Below are 27,556 nucleotides of genomic sequence, written 5' to 3'. Positions count from 1 at the left end.
TGCAATGGACAGAAAATTTCATGACGTGAAAGATGAAATGATCCATTCAACGAGGTGCAGCTGAGTTGAATGGATCTAACATTTCATCTTTCACCGAATGAATTATTCTGTTCGAATGAAAAACATTAATCATTTTTTTTTTGTATAATGCCTAAGATAGATCCTTGTCATTTAATGTTTTATTGATTTGGAAACAAGAGAGAATCTGAGATCGCAGGAGTGCTCACTGAGCGCTTTACGCTAACGCACTGTCGCGTACACACACCGCAAATGCAAGCATTTTACATGTGTAGTGTGCCGGGCTCTCAGCGAGCGTGCAATGGAGCAAATCGTATGGATCCAAAATTGCACGGTAAATGGAGCCACAATTGCACGGATGATGACGTCACAGTGAAATGGACCAAATGATCAATGTCAAACAACCAATCAATTGGCAAGAATCTCCTCAGGCGTTATATATTCTATATTCAAATTTATGTCAATGAATAGAGTATAATCATACAAGAATGGTAGAATATGAATAAATGATTGTTGCATCAGGTTACTTATCATTGCAACTGGTTGACAAATTGCCATTCATGGACATAACTCTAAATACTGATTAATATGGTGTTTTAGTATCTGATGGTTTTGATAAAAATCATGGGCACATATAGGGCCTACTTTGATAGATGGGGACCATATTCAAAACTTTGTTACACCTTGCTTGACTAGATCCAATTACCAGGGTATGTGATTATATTATTACGGATGCATCATAGAATTAATGTCATGGTTTGATGTTTGTGTAGATGAGCCAAATGGTATCACTGTCAGCATGGATCCAGAGAAAGTCTTCAGAACAGACAACGTGACGTTGACCTGCGAGGTCACAAAGTTTCTCTTTGACACCATCAGCTGGCTCTTTGCTCCGTATGGAGGAAATGCGTCGACCCAACTCCAGAGTAGCGAGGATCATTCCATCGAAACCATCGAAAATGCCCCTTCCGTTTACTCCCTCTCATCAATGCTGACAATTCACAATGTAAGCGATTCAGATAGGGGGGAGTATATCTGTCAGGCAGCGAGCAGCGAGGATCTTGGAAGAACCAGAGCAACATCTGTAACTGTCAACGTAACAGGTGGGTTTTCCCCTTTCAGAGTTTCTGCTTAGGGCGATCACCTTTGTGAAGTCGTGGAAAGATCAACTTCTTCATGGTATCCCCTACTCAGTAATCAACCCATTGAGGACGAGTCGCGAGTCTGCTTGGGCAAGCATCTATGGGAAATACGTGTTGTAGTAAAATCAAACCGTCTTCAACGTGCTAAAATGTTCCTTCCAAAGTGGGCACATGGAGTACTGGTATTCTGTTAACTAGAAGAAGTTTTTTTTTTTTATTATAAAGCTATATTGAAAGATATCATGTATGTTATAGTTTGGTGCAGTTACAGGTAATGCTAATTAATAATTACCAACTGTTTTGGGGGGAATGGTTGCCCCAAATTTTGGTTGAGCAAGACATGAGCAAGTCATGATGGTTGAAATGTCAAAATATTTCATCTTGCAGAGCGTTCTGTAGTAACAGAACACTCACTTGTTTTCAATTCTTTTTAAAAGTCAGATATTGGAGGTATATTGATTTGATTAGGTGAAAGGCTGCATTATCAAAACAAATGAAAGAAAGGAATAAAATTCTTGTGGGCAATCAGAAAAATTTACTTTGACTTGATCTGAATAGAAGACATTTTTTGTTTGTAATCAACTGATTTCATGCAGAGGTTGAAGCAGCGTCCATCATAGCACACAGCAATCTCGTCATGGTAGTGGACGTTGATATGGACCTGATAATCATGTGCTCCGCCCAAGGGAAACCAACTCCGGACCTTGCCCTCTACCGCCTGGAAGGCAGCACACGGCCAAGGCAGGTTGACGCCCAGGTGGAACAAGATGGCACAGAAGTGACCCTTACATACAAACCAGTACAGACGATGCTTACAATGAGTGGAATGTACCAGTGTGTCGCAAAGAACAGGGGTGGTGCAGAGAGCAAAAATTTTAGCGTTAGTGTACATGGTGAGTAAAGTATTAACCTGAATTTTAATCTTACTATTTGGAACATGAACAACGTATGGTAAAGGTTATTTATCTCAACATAGCAACAACAAAAGCTTACCAAGCAAAAAGTATTATTGTTATGACTTTGTGGGGGAAGTTGTGTTCTTTGTGTTTGTTGTGTTTCTTTTGATAAACGACTGATGATGCTGGTACAGTGGGAGAGGGAAATGGTTCCATGCGTGGCTCTTTGTAAATTGGTTTAAAGTGTGGAAGCCTCTGAGTGAGAGTGCTCAGTTGAGTTTTTTCTTTGACTGTAATTTGATACCTTTGGGTCTGTTTACACACATCCATATCAACAGTTTTAAGAAATTGATATTTGCATTGCAATGCTGAAACCTTGCAGAAATTGTGGACTTTCAAACAAACAAATCATTATCTCTCTGAGTTGCATGGCAATGCAAAACTCATTGCATTGATCGTGATGTTCGTTGTTGTTGTTTTTCTTTGAAGCTCTCTATATTAAAGGTGCCTTGTGCCATGTGCATGTTAGGTGGCACCTATGTTTTACACATAGTTTGTTATCATCACTCAGGTGACACGACCTCATATCTCAATTTGTATATATTCATATCTCAATTTGTATATTCAAAAGTCTCTTATCCTAAACTTTGAATATCAAAAACTCAAGCTTTAAAAAATTAAAATTAATCTTATTTAAAACAAAATGTCTACTTTCGTCGATGTCATTGTTGATGTTATTTTGTAAGAGCCTTGGAAAACAGAAAAGAAAAATGTTTTCTTTGGAAAATTCATGACTTTTAAGATATGGCTTTGTCACTCTTCGGGATGATATATGAAGTTATTTTAGTTAAGCAATGAGCAAATTAATAATCCCTGCAATTGATGTTTCTTTCTTTGGTTTTCCAAATGACTTTTTGCTCTGTATTTGACAGAGGGTCCAGATGTAACTATCAGCATAGAGCCTTCCAACAATGTGTATGAAGGCGACAATGTGACGATAACATGTAGCGCCACAAAAGGCACCCCTACGCCAGTGGTGTGGATAGAGAAAGTCGGAAGTTCTACGCGAAGACGGGGGCAACCTTTCAACTTCTCCATCGACTTTCCAAGCGTGAAAGCCGATCATGCGGGGACATATAGGTGTTTGGCGTCCAATACCATCCGCAATGCTTCGGCAACAGAGGTGTTGTCTGTTGGTGAGTGCATGCATAATTATGCATGATTTTTTTTTCATCTTTATGTAATTCGTTGAGCAGCTTCTTGTGCCTTTAGTGCAGTAGATTGTGAAGTGCTGTGTCATGAAACTCATGAAACCTGATTATTTTTACTACAGTATTTATCACTTTGATTGATTCATTTTATGCTGATTATGGTAGAAAAGTGGTCAATGACAACTTGCAATTAAAAAAAAGAAAAAACAGTCAAAAAAGAGTTACATGAGAAATTCCAAAAACATTAATCTGCCCCCCTCCAGTTTTACCATAGCCAAAAAAGCCTGGCTGATTATGGTTAAAGGGCAAGTGTGTTAAAGTTTAATACTACAAGTTCTTCCATGCCAGCATGAAATGGTGAAGTCACGCTCTGGTGTTTTCGCTGCATGGCTTCACTAATCAGCCACTGGTAACAGATGTCCTTCATCTAAAACAGACAAGGAATAATCCTAATCCCCATTGTACCAATTTGGTCTTTGAGTAGGGCTACATGTACATCATGTCTATACATACGATGTCTCTAAGATACACACCAATGCAATCACAGAAAGATAAACCCTTCCAAAGGCATTAAAATAAGGCTGAAATCATGTTCTCTTATGATATTGTATATACCACACTTCAAGGTGTTTTTCTGTAATAGGAGGAGTAAGGTGTAAAAATGTGTGATAGTCGGGATATGGAATATTGGTGAGTCAAATTGTTTGTTCCTACTTGTCTAGGTGAGTTAACATCTCCATTCTTTTCTCTTCCATTATCTCTTCTCTCTCTCTCTCTCCTCCTGCACTTTGTCTTTTTTCATTCTATTTTATCTATTTGTCAGAAGTTGTGCCATCCAAACAGAATCAAATTGTACAGATTGGAGTGATTGTTACTGCGTGTTTGTTGATTCTCCTCATCATCGTCATCATTGTCATCAAGGTGAGAAGAAATCATATTCTCTTCATTCTCATTATAATCATGTGACCGTGCATCACAAAACCAACAAAAAGCCACACACCCTGATTTTATGTGAGGACTCAAAAATAGGTGAGATGGGTCAACTCAGTCAAATCAAGTTTTTCATTATTGTTGTCTGAAAGATCAACTCTTAGATGTCATTCCAAAGTTTTGGATCATAAAACGAATTGGAAATTGTGTTTTTAGCAATTTTTTCTGGAACAGTGTTTGTAGAATAGTATGATTGGGTGTGTCTTAGAGGCCCCTTTTCATTTCTTGAAAACCCATTACACACTCTTCACTGTTAAACTCAAATAACTGTTTAAAGGATGATGCTATTGCTTAGAAAGTTGGTATTAGCCATGGATAGAATGTCTTGAAAGAGCATACTCAATTTCAGCTGAATCTGACAAATTCCTTTATTGTTGCAGTTGTAGTTTTACATTCTATCTCAAGTCCCATTCATTGCACATTTGAGTGCAAGGCTTGATAAGATTAAGCGCTTGAAAAAATCAAAACTTTAGAGCATCTCTTCTCAGTACACACTTTTCCAGATTGTGTGCCTGCATTCCAGCAGTTATAGATACATGTAGGTTAAAAGAATCTATTTTAACTGAGTTATACATCATTTCATCAGGGGCGGATCCAGGAATTCCGTAAAGAGGGGGCGCATTTACAAAATTAAAGGGGGGGGGGGGGGGCGCACGCACCCCTCCCCCCATTTTTTCTTTTTATTTCTTTTGTTTCAACCAAAAAATAAAGGGGGGGGGCGAGCGCCGGTTGCGGTCCTCCCTGGATCCACCCCTGTTTCATGGTGTTGCAAATGAGTTGTGAGACAAAATGTTGATAATGTTGGCAAAAACAAAAACAAAATACACACACCTTGCATGTCTCAAGTGCTATAACAAACCAGCACTTGGACGTAAAAATATCAGCATGAGCCCAACATTATCAAAGTAGTATTATCTGACCAAGTGGAAGGTTTTTCTTGTCTGATGCAAGTAGTTTCATGTGCATTATATATGTGTTATAAATTTATCTTTCTGATGCAAGTACAGCTTCATGTGCATTATATGTTTTATAAATGTATCTTTCTGTCTTTCTGATGCAAGTACACCTTCATGTGCATTATATGTTTTATAAATATATCTTTCTGTCTTTCTGATGCAAGTACAACTTCATGTGCATTATATGTTGTATAAATGCATCTTTCTGTCTTTCTGATGCAAGTACAGCTTCATGCATTATATGTTTTATAAATGTATCTTTCTGTCGTTCTTTCATTTCTCTTACCTCTTAGTGCCATTGTAGAAGGCCGAAGGTGCGTCGTGCTTCCCGCCTCAGCAGCGTTCAGCTCCGCCCTCGGAGCATGCGCTTCATGTCGATATACTCCACTGCTGGTGAGGACCCCTACGAGAACCTGCCATACGACCCCCGCTGGGAGTTTCCTCGTGAGCGCCTGACCCTAGGTAAATGTTGAGGATTAAACCAGCACTTGCAAAAAAGTATCCCTCCCAAACTACCAGTTTACAAAGCAATCATACATGAGTGGTACACAGTAAAACATTAAGTTTCCATATCGAAAATATATCTGTTTTCAATAATTGGTAGATTTCATGTTTACAGTGAAACATTCAGTTTCCAGATCGAAAATATTTACTTTCAATGCTTAGTAGTTTTCATGTATTTTAGATCTATATTAAGTGTGAGATTGTCAGTGAATTTGATTGATGTTCCTTGCAGACAGTATGGGTTGAGACATGAAAATGAATCCTGTGTGAATATACTGCAATTCAGTGGCGTATCTAGGGGGGGGGCAAGGGGGGCACGTGCCCCGGGCGCCACTCCTTGGGGGCGCAAAAAAAACGAAGAAGAAGAAAAAAAAGAAAAAACGAAGAAAAAAAAAAGAAAAAAAAAGAAAAAAGAAAAGAAGAAGAAGAAGAAGAAGAAACTCACCGGAAGGGGGGGGGGGGGGGGGGGGGGGGGGGGGGGGGGGGGGCAGAAAACCAAATCAACAAAAGATAAAAACAAAACATAACGATGACTCGGACAAAATGACAATGTTTATTGTGTTCACACAAGAATTCTATGTAAGCTGAAATACAATTTTCGGCTCGCTCGCTGCGCTCGCTCTCTAAATTTTATATAGAAGAAGAACGTAAGAACAAAATTTGATGATGAAGCCAACAAAATGACAATGTCTATTGTGTTCGCACATGTCATTTTATATTTAGCAGACAAAATGTTTCACTGAGCAGCGGCTGCAATTTCTTTCGTTCTGAAGCGATCGCCAATTGGATCAAAAGAAGGCGCCAACGGTTCCGAACATACGGGGAGGGGGGGGCGCCCAAAAAAAAATCAAACAAGATAAGAACAAAACGTAATGATGACGTGGAAATGTACTCTGTTTGTTGGTATAGATAAATCGTTATCTATAAGGCCGTCACTATCTTGATTAGAATTGTACGATTTGATAAGCAAAAAATGACAAGAATTCCATGTTTTGTCAGCTGAAATACAAAAATTTTCGGCTCGCTCGCTGCGCTCGCTCGCCGAAAATTATAAAAAAATTCATTACATTAAAATTACCCTCAAAAGACCCCTTTTAAGGGCTTGAAAAGCATATCATGTGAACTTTGCTTAAAGTCTCTACCGGGATGGGGTTGGGGTTGAACACTAGTCTTTTTCAGAAATTAGGGGCGCAATTTTCGCGCTTGCCCCGGGCGCCGTTTTCCCTAGATATGCCACTGCTGCAATTACTTTGAAGTAGATTAATTTATAAAACAAAACTTGAACCCAGTTTGGCCAGACCATAAACTCTGCATGGTCCTGTCATTCACTCTCAAAGAAAGAACAAGAAGCCGCCATCATGGCTAGTCTTGTTCTTGCCATGTTGCATATTTGTAAAAATTGAATAGAAGGAAAACACTCTATAATAATAAATGTACTATGGCAGGTGGGGCTTAGAAATGTGGTCATTTGTTTCATTAAGGCTTGACTCTTTCTTTCTCCTCGTGTGCTCGTGTGGACAGGTTCTGTGATAGGCAAAGGTGCCTTTGGTATGGTGATCAAGGCAGTGGCTGTGGGAATAGATGGTACTGAGAAGAACATTATCGTGGCAGTAAAGCAAGTCAGAGGTAAGCTACCACTTAACCCCTTGAGGATGAGTACCGAGTATACCTGGGCAAGTGTCTATGGGAAATGCATGTGGTAGCAAAATCAGCCTGTCCTCAATGGGTTAAAGCCAGTGTGTATACTCCACTTTGCACTTGTGCAGAAAAAAAAAGAGTCATTTGTACTAACAGGCATGTTTGTTTTAACCCGTTGAGGATGGACTAATTTTGTTACAACGTGCATTTTCCATAGACACCTGCCCGAGTATACTCATGACTTGTCATTAATAGGTTAAAATTCAATGAAATATCCATCTGTGATATGATGATTAGGCTATTCATGAGGTAATCCTTGTAAATGGAGCTTATAGCAGCACATCCACCTGACAACAGCAAAGCGTTCCTTACCAGTACATGGCTTAGCCTAGGTTATGTCAATTTACCTTATCCACAATCCAGAGTGCATTTAGCTCTTACACATCTACATAATTATTTACATATAACAGTGTTCCAAAACACCAAAGATGTTTCCCAATCCAGACCACCCAACGATCATATGGCCGATGTAAAAATTTCTCCGTGCAGACAACTTTAACCTCCTTGCATGAAATGTGTGCTTCTTCCACAGCGGGAGCAAGTAGTGTGGAGAAGAAGGCCCTGTGGGCGGAGCTGAAGATGCTGGGTCACATAGGTCGTCACCTCAATGTGGTCAACTTTCTAGGAGCTTGCACAAAAGATGGTAAGTGGGATTCAGCTCAGAAGGTTTGATATAACAATACCAGGTGTTTTAATGAATATAATACACCTCATGCAGGCCTAGTGGATAACTCCAGGTTCTTAAATGGAATGAAATTAAAGACTATACGAAATGTTACCACACACTTTGTGCTTGTATGAGTATAATGCAACATTGCAGAGCGTAGCCCTAGTTGGAAGCAGATGCAAGTGTTCATCTCTTTGAAAATTTTCTCCAAAGTTTAAGGTATTATCCTTTTAAACATTGAAGATGGACTGATTTTCCATACAACACTCGTCGCCCACTTACCCCAGCCTGAATATACATGGGACTAGTCTTCAACGGGTTAAGGTTCAATTATAGCCAAAGAACATATTCCATCGTATTGAAACTACAACTTCTACCATTCGCCAAAATGTTCATGGCTTGGAGCTACTGGGGACTTAAAATGTTTGACCACTGGTTGCCATGGTTAGTTGCTTAAAGGAATTCATTGTTTCATGAGCAGAGGCATCAAATACAAATCATAATACGAGAACAAATTTTTAAAAGTGCTCAAGCAATTGCCTAGTTATATGTATTCAATTTTTGTGGGCGTAATCAGGAGTGTGCTTGTGTGATTCTCCTCATCACTTCTTCTCACATTAGGTCCAGTCCTAGCCATTGTGGAGTACTGCAGCCGTGGCAACATGCTGGATTTCTTGCGCTCCAAGAGGAAGTACTTTAAAGGGTCACCAGAGGTCACAGGGTCAGGGAGTCAGACGGGTCATTCTAGCAGTACTGGGGCATCCTCCTTCCAGTCGTCCACTGGTAGTGAGCGGAGGATGAAGCCTGTCTACTCTTCGGTGAGACAGCTGTAGCTTCTAATCTCTTTTCTCCAGACCTCAGTTTTTCGTTGTCATTTTCACAAAAATCTTAGCGCTCTCTTTTGCCTTGTGTAACTAAAAGTTCATCCTTGGTGCTTTAATCATTTGTTCTTTAAAGAGGAATGGTACCTAAAGATATGTACGTATTTTGATTGAGTGAATGCAGCAATGTTTGTAGATTACAGGAGTGAAATTTCAGGAAAATAAGACAAACCTGTTCCAAAGTTACTACCTATATTTCAAGTTCCACCATTGCTGGATGACAAGTCTGTAACAGTTCTTCGATATCAGTTAATGACAACAATGTAAAGAAAATATAAATAGAATTTAACATATTATTTTTTCCGGTGATATGAAAGAGCACTTGACTTACTTCTTTCAGAAAGCAGGGGGAAATGACATTACCCTTAACATATGTTTTGACAAGTTGTAGGTGCTTTTTACTGGAGTCAGCTATTGTCATTTATTGTGAGTCTCAAATGAAAAAAAAATAAAGAAATCTGGCATTGGAAGATGAGAACCTTGGTGCTTGCTGATAACTGTATGTAAATTTATACTCAATGGGTTAAACCATCAACATCATCATCATCATCTCCCCCCCACCCCCCACCCCTGCATCCTTGCAGGTCATTGTGGAGGAACCCAATCTCCAGGACGATCCCATAGATGTTGAGGATCTCCTCTGCTACAGCTTCCAGGTCGCCAGAGGGATGGAGTTCCTTGCTTCCAAGAATGTAAGTTTGATTTAAGAATTCAAGACACTTTGTGTGTCACTGTGTGCTTGAGGCATAGACCGTGGTGTAATCTAGTGAAACCTGGAGCATTTCTTTAAAGCAACAGGAGGGGGACAAAGACAAAATATTACTCCTGGTATAGTAAAGGCAGTTTGATGTAAACTTTGTGTTAACCTATTATATAGAATGCTGGGTTGTCTCTAAAGAGGTTCAACTGATTTGTATTGTAAATCTCTATCCTATCAAAGAAGTCAATTTCTGCAGTTCACAATCAGTTCACACTAGTTGTTGTCTGCATTGTAACATGTACTACATAGATATTAAATTTTAGAGACTTTCAGGCAGAGAGCATGCAGTAGATCCACTTTTTATTTTTTACCATGAATAGAAAGAAATAAGATGAAGATGTACACCTCAACTTCACGAAGAAGAGAAAATGATAATAATAATAATAATAATAATAATAATAATAATAATAATAATAATAATGATAATAATAATAATAATAATAATAATAATAATAATAATAATAATGATAATAATAATAATAATGATAATAATAATAATAATAATAATAATAATAATAATAATAATAATAATAATACTAATAATAATAATGATAATAATAATAATAATAATAATGATAATAATAATAATAATAATAATAATAATAATAATAATAAGGTCTTATTTATCCAGGGTAGCCTCTTCAGTGTTGCCACTGCTCTACCAGAGGGCCCTGCTATTATTATTACCCTAGCGTTGCCAGGTACCCATTTATACTCCTGGGTCAAGAGGGACATTGTGGGTAAAAACATCTTGTCCAAGGACGTAAGCACTGGGCAGGAATCGAACTCGGGTCCTCCGACTGGGAGTCGAGAGTCTTATCCACTATGCCACAGCGCCCCCACCATACTTAAATCCTGCCACCCAACAGGCTTGTAAAGTCTTTCAGTTGTAAATCACCAGGAATGCAAAGAAGGAGTTGAAAAAACAAAGTGTTGAAATAAGTCCAATTTTGCAGAGCGTGCACACAGTAATGTCTCATAGGCATGTAGAGCTCATATAATGAAAACAGTGAGAGAGCAGTATATCCACCAAGAAGTTAGGATCATTTCAAGTGCGATATATGCACTAAGATTATTGTTTATGTTTTGACTTCAATCATTTGAATCCACCATGCTACAAATATGTGAATCCACCATGCTACAAATATGTGAATTAAAAGAGCCATAGTCTACCATTCATTCTTGTTTTGTCATTTGGCAATGATCAATCTGCGCATTAATTATTGCAAATAATCTTATTCTTTTCAGGTCATCCATCGTGATCTTGCAGCAAGAAATGTACTCATTACAGACAATTATGTAGTGAAAATCTGCGATTTTGGTCTTGCCCGCCATCTTTACGATGATCCAGACTATGTAGCAAGTGGAAAGGCAAGTCAACTTCAAGTATTTGCAATATAGAGCCCTAGAATTTAATTGAACACCAAACAGAAACATTTTTTTCTTCTGAAATAGTACCTGTAGGATAGGTGAAATTATGTAAATTGAGATGCACTATACTGTACATCACCAAAACCATACTGCTATGGGACAAGAAATTCCCAGAGATAGTGCTGATGATCGTTTCACTCCGAAGACCAGTTGTTTGGAGGCTTGGGTAAAGAATATTTTGTCTGGCTGCATTTCATCTCCATGAAAGTTTAATATAGTATTCAGTGTATTTCATGATCCATTAATTATGGTATTTTTAAAGTCTTATATAATGATAATTCATTCTGAATGTCGTTTAATTTGTTGCTCTGAAATGAAATGTTTGTTGAATCCCATCATTAATGTTCATGTTTCAGGACTTAGAATTGTACAGTGCCATTTAATGTAAATTGTCCCTTTTCTAAATATTATTACTCATTATTTTATGCCATTGTTGGATCTGCATTTACTGTAGGCTCTCATAAGTCTGCTCAGGCTGCTAAAGATATTTTTTCCTTAGTCTGACTGTACCATTTCATCCCATCTTGTCTCATGCTCCTTCTTCCCTTACAGCAAGGACGACTTCCTATCAAATGGATGGCGCCCGAATCTATCTTCGACAAAGTCTTCACCACTTACAGCGACGTGTAAGATTTCTGTTCTGTTACTTGCTTCCTTCATTTATTCCTTCTGCCTTTTGATTGGTGTAGGCGTATGTGTTTCAGTGCCGCAGGCTTCTGATCAGCTAGTGTCCGGCAGTTATTTATGTGGAACTTTTAAAGTAGTTTTAGAATTATTGTTGAAAGTCTGTGCATGTCGCAATATACAAGTAGGGACAGTTGCTCTTCCATCAAAACTTCCAAAGTTTTTAATGTGTTTAGTGATAGCATATTGGTGACGTAAGTTTGATTTTATTGATGTCATTCACAAAATGGACCGAGAGGGCAGTTTCCCGAGGATATAACCAACCACTTTGGTCAAAGAAGATTGCCAGACAGAAGAACATATTGAATTAGTGTTATGTTGTATAATTTGTGCATTTAATGTCATAGATAGAAGAGGCATGAGAGAAGAACATCTTTTCTGGAGCCAAGCCCCACACACTTAAGTGATTCATGCTATGCAGTAGCAAACTAGACCAAAGTAACAACTTACACATGTAGGCCCTAAACTGTAAAAGCTGTTATTTTCACAAATCACTGTTGGGTCACAAATTTACCAGCACACAAAAATATTAACGTGTACAATAAAAGGGGCGGAGTGAACGATAGGGATAGTGTGAAATCGCGAAAACAACATTTGCAAAAATGTCCACGATCTCCTTATCCGCAAAAATATCTGTACACGAAAATAGCAGCTTTTAAAGCATGCTAGCAAAATAGCTGGTAACAGCAACAGTCGCGTTTCACAACAGTTCCCCTGACTGCATTGTGTTCTTCCTTCTCCTGTGTTTCAATGTATAGGTGGGCCTATGCGGTCTTTTTATGGGAGGTGTTTTCACTGGGAGGCTCACCCTACCCAGGGTTCCAGATGGATGAGAGTTTTTACAGCAAGATTAAGAATGGCTACAGGATGAACGCCCCAGAACACGCACCACCTGGCATGTAAGTTGACTGCTGATGCAATATTTGTTATCTTTCTGAATCATTGTTGTGTGTATGTGTTTTATTTTTTTGAATAGACAGTGAGAATTTCAAACTAAAAGGATGTGACTAGGAGGTATTTGTTGCAACTTAAAGCCATAGATAATGATGATGCTCTAATAGAACATTGCCCCTTGACACCCCCCCCCCCCAAAAAAAAAAATACATAAATAAATAAATTATGATCTATGACCTCTATTCATACTGTATGATTTATGCTTATTTATGTCAAGGAAGGGCAATTTATCAATAAGTTGCAACTTGTATTCTATTTCCCACAGTTATGACACCATGCTAGAGTGTTGGACTCCAGAGCCAGATGCCAGGCCTTCATTCAGTGTGCTTGCTGTCAGACTGGGGGACATGCTGGAAGCTAACGTGAGATCGGTGAGTAGAAGACTGGGAAATAAACAAACAAACAAACAAACAAACATGTACTCAGTAGGTTTTCTTGGTAATGAAGTACCTGACTGTATAACAAACTTTTTTAAGCCATCAAACTAGTTTTGCAGTTACAGTGCTCTAGACTAGTGGTTTTATGCTGCTCTGTTTCAGAATTTGTTTTCATAATTACCTCTTGAAACAATATTTATGTAGTTGAGAGCTGAAAAAACATTTTATTTCTTTTGCACCATACAAAAGAAATACATAAGGTGTCAACACTTTGGGCCCCCCACTTTTCTTTTACCCCGGAAGTGCGTAAGTGGCACTAGAAAGAAATAGATAGAGACCTTGAAGTGTGAGCGCGTAAGGATTATGTTTTTGCGCCGAAAACCTTTTTTTTTTTAGCTTGTCAGCTGAAGAAACCCGGAAGTGGCACCAGATGTTGTGCTGAGGGCCTTTTTTTTTTTTTTGCTTGTTAGCTCATGAAACACGGAAGTGCCCCCCCCCCCCCCACCTTTGAAAATGCTCCGCTGGCCCTGTATATACTGCACATAGTGACAACTCCTGTTATAACCAACACTCAAATGAACATTCATTGAACTATCAAAGGCATGCAATTGTATTATCAAAAATCGCAGGCAAAGGTAAATCGATGTCGTTAACTGGGTTTCCTTCTCTCTCCAGCAGTATTTGCTGAAAAATATTTTAATTATATGATCGCAAATTTTAGTTGAGATTACTGCAAGGGGATGATTATTCTATACATGCACAGCAATCTCGTACATTATGTCTCAGTGGCATAATGCTATACCCAACTGTGCAGTTGAATGCAAAATGGTATACCTTTTGTGAATTAATCTGCTAATTAAAAGCAACTTAGACTACTTTGTCGGTTCTTAGCTCATGAGAGCATAGAGAAACATGTTGATGGAGCTCTAGTTGCTGTTTTTATTTCACAGGAATACATTGAGCTGAATGTCCCATACGAAGAATCCAACAGGAAGGCAGCGAGCGAGCTCCCTTCGCCTCACGAGGACACCCCGTTACTACGCCGACCGTTCCAGACAGACTTGGAGACCAGTCACCACCTAGGCACACCCGCTTGCTGCGTCACCGTGCCGACCATCCAAGAGGCGGAGGAGATTGAGGAGAGGAGCACGCTGTCCGACGACACGGAGCTGGGTGTCGGCATAAGGAGAAACGGTCGGACAGGTAGCGAAACGGCGGCTGAGGTGTAGAAGATGCCAGGCCCTAGACAGCATGACTTCCATCTCGTCTTGGTATCCATCCAGCATGTCTGCCTAACGCACAAGTTGTAGTGAGCAACTTAACCCATTCCATACCAAATCCTGAAATCCTTATAGACTTAATACACAGGCCACCAGGTTCCCGTCGCTTAAGGGTAATTGTACTCTAACCAAGATCCATGCTTTTCTCATCATCATCACCCACTACCCCCTCCCAGAAATCACCACATACCTTCAATTGTCGAAGTGCAAACCAAACCAGTGCCAGAAAGTAGATTCCTATCAAATCGCCCCCCCCCCCACCACACGCACAGAAACGAATAGATAAAAACAGAGTTTTGCTTTCATCAGCAATGTGCATCTTAGAATTCTGCATGTAAGTGTAAGCTGTGAAGTTAAAACTGCTGTGTGTCAAATCATGCAAGTGATTTAGTTTTGCGGCTCTTTATTATGGGAGCTCAGCTGCTAGAGCTACGAACTCTTTTACAAGTCCAGTACTTCACATCCGTATAGTGTGGAATTCAGTACTGATAGTATTACACTGTCTCTAGTACAGTATTAGCATCAGAATGTCACATGTTCATGGAAATTATGATTCTTGAACCACTGGTAGGAAATCATGAAATGACAGTGATGTCACTGTACTATCCATTCTGTGCAATATCTGTCATGGCTTTTTGCAGTTTTAAAATCTTTAAAATCTTGCCTTTGTGTTTTGTGAATCTGTGCTCTTTTGCACTCTAAATGCATCAATCTTGTAGACTACCCACCAAAGTCGAGAGAGACTCTGATTTGTTTAATATTTTGTGAGTTTTAATTATGAAGAATAATCATATTCTGACTAAGGTTTGAATTGTTTTATGCATCAATCTGCTATTAAAATGCATATCAGCTATTAAAAAAGAAAAAGAAAAAAAAATATGTTTGGCTTGAATATTCAGAAAGCTTCATGAATTAAGAAAAGCTAAATTTTGAGTTAGGTTTATTAAATCTTCTGGATGTTTGTTGTTATTTTATGTGAACATACCAAGAGGCTTCCAATTCAAATTGCATTAGATCTCATTTTCATGCATCCATCTTTACTCGCTATTGCTTTGTCATGCAAAAAAAAAAAATGATATCAACATTATCAACATAACAGAAAAGAGAAAAATATCACATCTTCATCATCATATTAACATAATATTGGCAATTTGTCTCCCATTAAATTAAAAGAATATGTTGTCATGATATTCACATAAAATAAGCAACTCTAACAATATTTTTCTGCATCAATGAAAACAGTAATAATTTAGGATTATCGTACCTACCATGCAAGATGAAATTGTGTTCCTGTTGATGTGAAGCATATAACTTTGTCATTGGTGTCAGTTTTGTTAATTCGTAAAATGGGATTTTCAGACTACATTTTAGTGCAAATATGCCCTAAAGAAGATGCTTCTGTTGAATAGTGGTTGGAAATACACCTGTCCAATTTTAAAATCACATTTATCATGCCGCTATGAGAATAAGTCATTTTCCCTGCAACACCTACTCTTTCAAGAAAAATTGTTGTGCTGCACGCTTATTTCAATCTTGACAGCTTCTTATTCAATTGGACCAAAAAAGTTTAAAGGTAGTTTGAAAGACTTGCTAACTTTTATTTTTTTCTATTTTGTTTTGTTTTGTTCTGTTTTTTAATAGATTATATAAAAAGGTTTATAGGTATTGTATTTTAAAAATTGTGGCAGTCTGGCTTCCAATAAATTGTGATTTATTGAATATTATGTCGCTTATATCATATTGAGTTGTCATAGGGAGTGAATCTGCCGATAGTCAGACTGCTATAGCTTCAGAGAACAAGTGGGTTTCTCATATCCTCCCTATATTCTCACCAAAGAGAGCTAGATAGATGCAGACCCTGAGCCAAGACCAAGTGGGATAATGTGAGAAAAGAGTGGTGGATCTCACTGCTGGTATGACACAAATACTATGTGTTTTTGTGAGGATACACTACACAGATTAATTCTTGAAAATGGCAGCTTTCCTCTAGCCAAAGTGGGTTACTCTCTCATACTGCCTCCTCAAAAGTTTGAAGCATGTGACCCTTGTCCTGAGATAATCATGAATTTACTTTGTTTCCTCAGAAAAAGACCCCCCAAAATATACGATTATCATCTTGTAGATTGAACCCGCAGGTGAGAGATAGGGCTGCACCTGTAGACTGTGAACGTCAATAGCTTGGTATGAGATGACCACAAGAAATGTTTCTTCTGTATGTAAAGCTCTAAGAGAAGATTGAACAAGACATTTCCCACTTCCTTCTCCTCTGTAGGTCTCAGTACGAATTCCCAAAGCACCTGGTTATGATAATGATCACACTTCACTCCGCCATGGAACCTGCATGATGCCTCAATGTCAGCTTTCCTGCTTTCATCTTCTTCCTTTTTCTCAGGTGGACTTTAGCTCAAAATGTTCTCAGGAGTAGCAGCCAAAAAAACAACAACAAATGTGTTGTTACTGTAATGACTTATTTCAGAATGCCCCTCGCTAGTGCATTTTCAGGTGCATGGTACTCTATGATTTGCTATTTCACATTTTATGCTTAACTTCATATTCAGTTATAACTACATTGTAGTAGATCCTTCTTGCTTTTATTTCAAGCAAGTGAAGTGTGATCATCCCTGTATTACAGCCCTGAAGGTGGTTCTGTATGTCGATTCACTATAGTTTAAGGTTTGATGATGGAAAGTGTCGAGAGTTGTTTTGAAAGCAAGTCTCAGAAAATAGTCGATGAAGATGTTGCACAATGCAAGACAGCCATGACCAAGATGCACCATTAGCTGCCATAGCCTTGAAAACATCCTGTTTTGCACCACACATCAACATATTAATCAATGTGTCCAACACATTAAATAAAACATTTCCTCTCCTATCTCACATGTTGAAATTACTTTCTGTTGTGACAGTACTACCCCCCCCCCCCCCCAGTTGCTGGTGTCCCAAATATCTCAATCAAAAAGCCTTCTGTGTCTTTAAATACAAAACAATGTAGTTCTGAAGTGTCAGTACTACTGTAAAGGTCATGATGGGACTTTCAGCTCAGTAAACATGTCTTTGAGACCACCTTTGCAGATGCTGAAAAGCTCATAAAAGGAAATAGATGTAATGTAGATGGATATTCTCAGATTTCATTGTTTGCTCCTAAACCTTAAAGTATGAGTCCGTTCGTTGTTTAAACATTTCTACTGTCAGTGGACATTGCCAAGTAAAGTTTTGTGAAGAAGTTAATGGATGGCATCTACAAAACCTGGTTTATTGCACTGATTTTCAAGATGGAGTGACAGTAATGTTTACACCAAATTGTGTTGATTAATTTGGTCTTCAGTTGTGCCTTGTTTTAATTCTGTTGCCTCATGGGACCCCTACCGAATCAGTTTTAGACAATTATGTTTGTTGAAGACGCCATAATAAAAATCTGTACATAGTAGATGTCAAATAGCTTATTTATCAACCCACTGTATGTCACATAGATATGTCTATGCATGCTATTTTGGGTTGTTTTATGTGTTTTAGTGTATATATATTTGAATGATTATTATCAACAGTGCAATAGTGTGACAGTGTTAAATGTTTGTAGAATAAAGTTCTGAGCTGTATAAAGAGAAGAATATTTTTATACTTTATGAGCACTTAAGTGTGAATATTATAGTGCATTGAACTGCAAAGAACTACATGTACATTGTCATTATTGTCATACACCTAGAGGCTGTGTACTGGTGGAAGCTGTAGAAATTTGTGGGGGATTTTTTAGGACAAAGGAGTTTTTTTTTCATATTTAAATTAATGTCTTATGTACTTCATCATCTCATATCAGATGGATGTGGTATCATTCTCTGTTCTACATCTCAGATATAACCCACTGACTTAATCACACTTCAAGAAATATTGAATTTGTGTTTTCCTTTAGAAATTCAGGGTTGATTCTTTTTTTTTTTTACATTTCCAGGAGTAGGGAGAAACATAGTGGAGCACACTGTGTGTTGTCATCACAGGCCTTAATTTGGATGATATTTCTGTTCTCAACAAAAATAGACGAAGAAAAAGAGGAGCAATATAATGTGTGTCGTTATGTTTGCAAACATTAATTTGCATATTAAAAACATTGATAGGTTTTATTTGCATAAAAAGGGTGTAAACATCTGTACCCTTGCACACACCTATATCATGTGTGTGTGTGTGTGTGTGTGTGTGTGTGCAATACATGTATGTGTTCTTATGTGTACATCATTCAGTTTATTAGATGCAATTATCTAAATAAGAAGTAAACATCAACTCATGCAAATGCCCGTACTTGTGTATGTAATGCTTATGCCTAACTTGTAATCATCTAAATGATGTTAAGATATGATACTAGTACTTGTTGATAATGTTTTACACTGTAAGACCAATGTTGTCTGTAGGCCATTGTACTTTTGTTGGTTTGAAATTTAGCAGAAGTTGTTTGTGGTTGAACTTTGATCTGTTCTTTGCAGAGTTAGATATTTGAAATGTACAATTTATCATTTCAATGAATTCCTTGACACACTAATGAGAATGACTCATTTAGGCTTTTAGTACAAGTAGGTTGCTTTTTCTCTTTCTATCATTATCGGCTCTTGAAAACCAAGCTTGATATGTAAGCAACTCAGGTGTTGTTCAGTATGACGTGATAGGGACTTGGTAGAAACAGGTGTACAAGTGTATAATTATCAAGATAATGAAAGTTAATATTTGAATTCTGTTTTGCCTCTCATTGGATAGACCCATGCAGCACCTTGTAGATATGTATTTTAGAAAATTATTGAGAATAGATGTATTATTTCGAAGCAAAAAGAGTGTCACATGTTGACATTGTATAAAAGGATTTTCTAGTTAAGTGCTGTATGAGAGTTATACAAGCATGAACCTTACAGGCTGATTAGACATTGCAGTGTGGTACTTGTAGTTGCTGAATTAGGTAATAATTGCATAATACTGTATGTCCCCCAAAAAAATTAAAACGGGACCCTCCGCAATGATAATTTTAAAAATAGTGATTCAATCCAAATACAATTTCAGGGTATGAAACTACATGTATAACTTATTACCCACATCTTACAGAAAACCCCATTCAATTTGCTTCATTGGTCAAAGAGAAATGAGGAGCTTGGTAGAGCATGTCAGGAATTCCTTCCCTCCAAGTTCTGTCCATTGTGCGCACACATTATGCAGTTTCAAGAGCATCCATGTACTAAATTTGGAAGAATCAGACCCATGACATGCTTTACAATTATCCACATTTCTCTCTGACCACTTAACCATGTAGCATTTAGACAGTTTGTGATCATGTTGGAAGTAATCACTGGGAAATCCAATTGTAATTTTTTGGGGGGACATGCTGTACATTGTAGTGCTTCTACGAAGCGATGGGGTAGCTACAGTCTGGCTAACTCTGAAAAGTGAGTCAAATTCAGTTCACATGCCAAATATCAAGTCTTGTGTGTACAAGGTATTCTAGATTTTCAAGGTTATCAAGTACATTGAATCTGTTCCATGAATATTTTGTTATTCATTTGATATGGAGCATATTTTATAGATAAAATTTGTAGTCAATGTAGGGTTCACTAGCTGCAGTTCTATGGCAACAGCCAGGAAACTAGTCTACTCTAGATGACTGTAGTCGCTATAGTTATTGCACTTTAGAATAGCTGTATCTTTGGAAAACACAGGCCTCCAAACTATGTACAATGTTGAAAGTGGCAATCGATTGTAAAATCCCTCAAGTAGTAACTGAGCTCTAATTAATGGCAATCTTATATTGATCTTCAACTCTAAGACTGAGTGCCGATTTTTTTCTTTTCTTTTAAAAGAGAGATCAAGAAAAGACAATGTTTCATCTCATACACGTAATATCGCATGCTGAGGTGTTTTTTTCTACTGTCCTGTGATATTTATACGTGTACAATTAATTCTTTAGAAGTACAGACTAGACTTTTTTTTACTGTCCTGTGATATTTCTATGTGTACAATTAATTCTTTAGAAGTACAGAATAGACTTTGCTACGGAAGAGTGAATGGTGCTAAACATGATTGTGCAACAGAATATGTTCCAACCCAAGCTGAAGATTCGGTGCGTGTCTGGGAGATGCGGTGATGTAATGCACAAATTTGAATTAATGCTGATTGTCATGACTTGCTAGTGTAGGCCTACTCATAAATCATCACACAGGTCTTTGAGACAAACATGTTTCCATTGTGTCACATTCAAAAGTTACAAATGTGTTTTCTACACAATGTGCAAGTTTGAAAGATACATTTCATACCCTGATTTCATACCTAGATTTCATACGTACCTTACTGATATCTAATGATATGAGTGTATTAATGACATACATGCAAATCTCCATGACGACTTTTACGTGACATTCCAATGCAAGAATACAGTACTCTATTTAAAGACAAGTGCTTTTAACAGGCTCTGTAGATAAGCACTATTAAGACTTAGAATTATAATTTTATGCTTTTTTATTCCCCACAGAACAAGAAAACGAAACAATTCAACAAACAAAAAAAAATGAAACTTCAATTTAAAAAAAAAAAAATCAGCCATTAGCAAAGAGTTATACAATTTACCAAAATCTTGATGAGGTTTTAATTGAATTTTAGTAAAAGAGACACATCGATGACAAGACCCCTTGAGCAGATGGGACATATTCTTCTTTGTTAGATTAAAATCAATGTGATGAACAAACAAGAGATATTGCTCTCTTGAAAGAGCACCATATAGGAAGTATATAATGATATATTACATGAAAAGGAAAACTCGGGTTTTGAACCGCAAGCCTTTATTAGAAGCAGATAGCTTTGGGGCATTAAAAATATTGGCATTTGGTTATTAGCTGCTTTCACAAAAGTGACAACATGATTTCAAATCCAATTTTACAGAGTAATTGCTTTCCTATATGTGCTTCAGTCTATATATTTGAAGAAAAATTTATATTACATATACATGCAAATATGTATTACCTCTGTAAAGTAGCCTTTGCCCGTGTGTACTAGTGCATTTTAAGGACTTATGATTTTGTGCAGTTTTATAAATTTTGAAATGTCTAATCACTCATCTTCTAACAGTAATCTATGTGTGACATGTACTGATTTCTTGCCTTGACTATGTATCAAATTATGAACTGATATTTTTGTACATGTACATCGTAGGTAGACATTTGCTTTCAGTGTTAAGTTTATAAAAATGCTACTACCACATCATACAATCAAATGTCTTTGCTCGTTTGTTTTCATTTGTACTTGTTTAAATAGCCACACGAATCTCATGAGAGTGATTTGTATGGTTTGTGTTGTACGAGGACATGTGTTTGATACATGTGCTGATTTTATACCAAAGCTTGATGACTCATTTTTGATTGATTTCATTTCCTAAGCACTTGAAGTGAAGGTGCAAGAAGGTGCTATGCAGAGAGTGTTAAATATTGCAAATTGCCATTCTAAGAGATGGATGTCCAACACAGGAAGTATTTGGCATTAGAATCTTGAAATAAAAAAGATAGATGGATTTTTTTACAGGACAGAATGAAGTGTTCTCACAAATTTTGGTAACTTGCTTGTTGAAGTCTGTTCTCCACAATCAAGTGATAACAAGATGAAAGTTCTCATAGGATTTGATAGATTAAACTGCATTATTATCAGATTTGTGACCAAACTGAACAGGATAAGGGGTTTGTACCACTTTTCAAATAGTACACATAGAAATTGCATCTTTAGGTTGATTTTATCTTGAAGCTCACACCTGCGCCAAGCCCTGTGGGGTACAGGCGGTTGTTTAGTGGTTATTTTTGTTGTTTCACGGTTTTGATGTCTAAGTGGTCAGAGAATGCTGGGTACTCAAAGCATTTGAAATTATTGCTTTTTCAGTTTTGTTTTTTTTTTTAATTCAGGTCTTCACAAAAACCACAAAATAATTGTTGGTACATTCCATGTAAAGATGAAGAAAGGAAAACAAAGTATTTTTAGTAGTTAGCCATTATGTGACAAATTATATATGGATATTATATACATGTACATATGAATCTCATTCTACATTTGGAGTTGAAGACCATTGCCCAATAAAAAAGAATGGCAAGAGTATGCTGGAGTTTGACTCTGCATTTTGTATCTGGTGAATGACAAAAAAAGTGTGTATATTTGTGAAATGTCCGAAGGCAAATATATATACAGTATATATATATATTTATACATATATATATATATATATATATATATATATATGTGTATATATATAGATATGTATATATATATATATATATATATATATATATATATATATATATATATATATAGATATATATAGATATATAAAGCAAATAATTAACGTTGGTGAAGGTGATGGGACAAACTATCACTTCCGAGGCGATCTGGATGTAGCTATCTTTCCGAAGCGCAGCTGAGGAAAGATAGCGTACACATTCAGATCGCCGAGGAAGTGATAGTTTGTCTCAATGCCTGAAACTAAAAGTTGATTATTTGCTTTATATTCCACATCTAGGGTCCTAGATATTCTCATTTCATTCCACATCTGAAACCGTTTTAGCTGTCTTTAGGCATCCTCAGGGCTTTTAGGCCATGTAGTTTACTATAGACGTATGCGCGTAGATGACAAAACAACTAATTTGCTCCGCGCCCCACGCGTGGCACCGAAATAAAAGTGCGTTGCACTGTGGTCTATCACTTGACCCAGGTCAAATGATAGACCACAGTGCAACGCACTTTTATTTCGCGCGTACTCAAAATTGTAAGTTATGTCACGCGTTAGAATTGTGTGGACCAAGAGATCAGCGAAACAAAATGACTATCATCATAGAGTGTAACGAACTTTTCTTCTCAGGTGATGTGATGGGCAAAACTACGCTTTATCACATGATCAGCTCTTGACCAATCCTATAGCAAGATTCTTAGCATGTGGAATATTAAGCAAATAATCAATGTTGGTGAAGGTGATTGGACAAACTATCACTTCCGAGGTGATCTGGATGTAGCTATCTTTCCGAAGCGCAGCTGAGGAAAGATAGCGTACACATTCAGATTGCCGAGGAAGTGATAGTTTGTCTCACTGCCTGAAACTGAAAGTTGATTATTAGCTTTATATTCCACATCCAGGGTCCTAGATATTCCCATTTTATTCCACATCTGAAACCGTTTTAGCTGTCTTTCGGTATCCTCAGGGCTTAGGCAACATAGTTTACTTTGCTTTAGACGTATGTGCGTAGATGACAAAACAACGAATTTGCTCCGCGTCCCGCGCGTGGCACCGAAATAAAAGTGTGTTGCACTGTGGTCTATCACTTGACCCAGGTCAAATGATAGACCACAGTGCAACGCATTTTTGTTTCGCGCGTACTCAAAATTGTCAACTATATCCACGCGCTAGGACTGTGTGGACTAAGAGATCAGCGAAGCAAAATGACTATCATCATAGAGTGTAACGAACTTTTCTTCTCAGGTGATGTGATGGGCAAAACTATGCTTTATCACATGATCAACTCTTGACCAATCCTATAGCAAGATTCTTAGTATGTGGAATATAAAAATACATAATATCATATTCTTCAGCATTCTTTGAAACAGGGCTGCCAACATTCCTACATTAAAATAAGGAGATTCTAAATAGCAATCAAGAAGAACCTTGTGTATTGTATGGTGCAACTTAGGAGGCTAAAATATTTCTCGAATCAGGGAGATTTCTTTACACATTCTTTCATCCAAATATCAAGAGTGCTTCAATTTTTGCTTTTAAAATCTCAGCATGGACATTAAACAGAGAAACATGTATACCATATATGTGTAACCATATCATACAAAACCTGCTCTAAAAAACTTGCACACACACACACACACACAAACAAACACACACACACACACACACACACACACACACATAGTTCAACTCCATGAGGTAACCCAGACATTTCATTTATTTTGTTGACAGATATGTTGTGTTTGCATGAGCCGCAGAAAAGTAAACAAGGCCGGGACACAAAAATCCACCACGTGAGGAAAGACAATTTAAAACTTGGTAAAAATGAATTTATTCTCACTGGAAAAGAAACACTGATCCTCTCCATATGTAGTGTTCTTGGTGGTTCACATCATGTTAGCATGCTACCTATTAAAGAATCTATTGTCGGAGAGTAAACATTAGTGTTGTAAAGTGGTAATCTTTTCTCCTTGTAATGTCACAGTTCACTGTTTACAGGAGAGGGGACATGATCGTTTCTTCACTCTGAGATCGGCCTAGTCACCATTGACCTCACTTGCACAAAATCGTTTCTTTACTCTCAGTAACAGACTACCCGTTAACCCATTCCTTACGGGAACCTGGTATACCAGGTTCCCAAAATATAGACAAGAGTGTCTGCATTCGTGGCCTAAATTCATGTTATGTGTTTTCTGCTGCCCCGTAAAATAGCTTTGATAGAAAGATTAGAATTTCTTCTTTCAAAAGCAGTTTCTTTCTGTATGAAACTGCGTGTATTGCAACATTATTTGCCTTTTTTCCAATATAGTGTGCGCTTATTTTGCTACAAAACTTGTGTGAAGATGTGCATAGCGATCAAGGCTGAGGTCAGTAAATTTTTGCGTTCGCTGACCTTATTCAGGTTCCTCTATTGTGTACAACAAACAAGTCTGTGAGCCCATCAGCGCACCCTCTATTCATACCTTGTGCCCGATCGATACTTTGCTTTATTTGATGGCACATGTAGTTGACCGTGGAAAGGGGATGTACCGCTTGACTGCTTTCGCACAGGTGGATTTACCATCCTGTCTGCCTCTCTGTAGATGGGCAAAAAGAATCTCATATGGGGTCATTAAAGGCACTCAGAGAATTGCGGGAGGAATAGGTACCATCAACGCTGAGCATAGACTTCACAGATTTATCACATCAAGCATTTATCCCATCTAACCCTCTGTGTGCTTTGGTTGCTGACTGGTACAGAAAACCCCACAGCATTGTACACACTATCTAGGGTCCCTGGCACAGTTGTGAAGTTGTGCTCCGCATCTGCAGTTCCTTGTCAAGAAGTGAGTACATGAGCATCAATCTTTTTTCCTTTTCTTTTTTTTTTTGGGGGGGGGAGGGGGTTAATCTGAATTCATCATTCAATGCCTCTATCTATGCAAGCATAAGGTTCAAACTACTGTAAATATTTTCGCGCTAGTTATTTTTCACACTGGGCTGGGCAAGATGAATTTTGTGTATTCTTAATTCTGCGGAATCAAAACATTTAGTACTGGTATATACATGTATCACAAGCAAAAATTTTACCAGGCTTTTCAATTTTTTTGCGCCAGCTTCTGGTTGCACAAAATGGGCAAAATTATCAACACTGCACAAATTTCTACTTTTACAGTATAGCTCAATAGGAAGCAAAGTCCAAAACTAAATTAACGTATTTTACTCTCTGAAAGGACCATAGATACATGGTCAAATAACTCAGATCTTTCTGTGATACACTGAGAGCATCATGATACAATGGAAGTCTGTTATAAAGATTTTGGATAAAATATTATATCAGGTTATTTATTTACATTGTATCAAAACACGCTAATGCAAACACTAGCCCTGGCCTCTATGAATCTGAAAAGAGTTGTCTTTTAGGATCAGTGATTTTTTTTTCTCTTCTTTTTCTTCATTGAGAGAGTATCGGTGAAAATAACAATAAAAAAAGCATGTGATCGTCATCATTATCATCATCATCATCACCATCATCATTATCATCATCTATGCAAAGTCTGATGACTTCCGAGAGCACAACGAGTGACTGTAAGTGACAGTCCATCAGCCACTGCATCCACCATTTTGGTCACATGACTAACATCTTCGACGTGTTACTCCTCATTTGCCTGGCTCACAGAACAAACCAAGATGAACTTTTATTCTTGAGCTCGCATGAAGGCACAGATTTCCTCTAGCTGATGCTTACCAGCATTATGCCTTCTAGACGTCCACAGAGGCCTTCCACATGATCGAGAAATAAATATTCCATGTGCAGCACTTTGTTCTCACAAGCACTTCACCAGAACTTGATCCTCCTGATCTTAATGTTAGCTTCCCGGACCTGATCCGATATATTCTCTCCTAGAGGAACCCTTCAGGAAAGAAGACGAAGAAAAAATATTGGATGGCCAAAAGAAATTTCAAGAAGAGAGGTCAACAAATAGACAGATAGAGTTAGAAAGAGAAAGAGAGAGAAAGAGAGGGGCAGAGAAAGAGAAAGAGATGAATGCTTAGATAGATAGATAGATAGATAGATAGATAGATACATGTAGATAGATAGATAGATAGATAGATAGATAAATAAATAAATAAATAGATAGAGAGGGAGAGATAGATAGATAGATAGATAGATAGATAGATAAATAGATAGATAGATGGATAGACAGATGGATAGATAGATAGATAGAAAGATAGATACATGATACATATTATATATTATATACATGGCAAATGAAATCAAATGACCATAATGTTGGCTTGACAGTCGACTCCCATTATAACGAAGTCCTCAGGACTTGCAGTTCTTTTCGTTATATCAAAATTTTGTTATAACCGAACAAATAAAGAATAAAAGAGCATACAGAGGATAATATTGCGGCCTTAATTCTTATTTCGTTGTAACCAGAATTTTGTTATGACCGTGTTCATTATAATGGGAGTGCACTGTACATGTTTTCTAATCCATATGACCAGGATATCAATTATCAATGTTTTGTTGCCACAGCCAAGTGTCTTGTTCATGACATGATGCAATATCACAGGATAGGGGCTAAAATAACTTACTTGGGCTCATATCTAATTGCTTGAGGGTCGTCAGCAAAGCCCACATCCAACTTTAACCTCTCCACTCCAGCCCAAGCTATCATCACTCCGTTGTCAGTGCACAGCTCGAGTGGCGGGCAAACAAGAGAATACTGGAAACGGCTGGTGGCGTAGTCTAGCGCCTTGCGAATATACAGGTTGCTTGCTACTCCACCTGCAACTACCTGCATGTATAGAGTACAAGAATGGAAGGTCTCATCGTAATGCATCTCCCTTTCATGTAACATAGGACTGAATCACTATCTCACACACAACCA

General features: G+C 37.7%; 2 protein-coding genes across 2 annotated transcripts in view; one reads left to right on the top strand and one right to left on the bottom strand.

Annotated features, from left to right (window-relative positions):
• Window positions 1-14,534, top strand: part of LOC139727374 (vascular endothelial growth factor receptor 1-like) — a 91,036-nt gene extending 76,502 nt beyond the window's left edge. Inside the window, exons 14-27 of the mRNA XM_071638333.1 lie at window positions 792-1,121; window positions 1,757-2,053; window positions 2,989-3,252; window positions 4,091-4,188; window positions 5,507-5,675; window positions 7,239-7,343; window positions 7,948-8,058; window positions 8,704-8,900; window positions 9,548-9,655; window positions 10,972-11,094; window positions 11,707-11,780; window positions 12,597-12,737; window positions 13,058-13,163; window positions 14,120-14,534. Of these exons, the coding sequence (XP_071494434.1) occupies window positions 792-1,121; window positions 1,757-2,053; window positions 2,989-3,252; window positions 4,091-4,188; window positions 5,507-5,675; window positions 7,239-7,343; window positions 7,948-8,058; window positions 8,704-8,900; window positions 9,548-9,655; window positions 10,972-11,094; window positions 11,707-11,780; window positions 12,597-12,737; window positions 13,058-13,163; window positions 14,120-14,398 (2,402 nt within the window). The 3' untranslated portion in view covers window positions 14,399-14,534. The remainder of the gene's footprint in view (window positions 1-791; window positions 1,122-1,756; window positions 2,054-2,988; window positions 3,253-4,090; window positions 4,189-5,506; window positions 5,676-7,238; window positions 7,344-7,947; window positions 8,059-8,703; window positions 8,901-9,547; window positions 9,656-10,971; window positions 11,095-11,706; window positions 11,781-12,596; window positions 12,738-13,057; window positions 13,164-14,119) is intronic.
• An 11,784-nt stretch (window positions 14,535-26,318) lies between these two features.
• The window catches only part of LOC139727373 (tRNA N6-adenosine threonylcarbamoyltransferase, mitochondrial-like), a 40,450-nt gene continuing 39,212 nt past the window's right edge, over window positions 26,319-27,556 (bottom strand). Inside the window, exons 7-8 of the mRNA XM_071638332.1 lie at window positions 27,261-27,463; window positions 26,319-26,569 (exon numbers count right to left, since the gene is read on the bottom strand). Of these exons, the coding sequence (XP_071494433.1) occupies window positions 26,494-26,569; window positions 27,261-27,463 (279 nt within the window). The 3' untranslated portion in view covers window positions 26,319-26,493. The remainder of the gene's footprint in view (window positions 26,570-27,260; window positions 27,464-27,556) is intronic.

This window comes from Diadema antillarum, unplaced genomic scaffold, assembly GCF_040938485.1.
Source record: "Diadema antillarum isolate AM-2024a unplaced genomic scaffold, OU_Dant_1.0 seq00000129_RagTag, whole genome shotgun sequence".
NCBI lineage: Eukaryota > Metazoa > Echinodermata > Echinoidea > Diadematoida > Diadematidae > Diadema > Diadema antillarum.
Note: the sequence above shows the minus strand (reverse complement) of the source record. Positions and strands in the feature narration are given on the sequence as shown.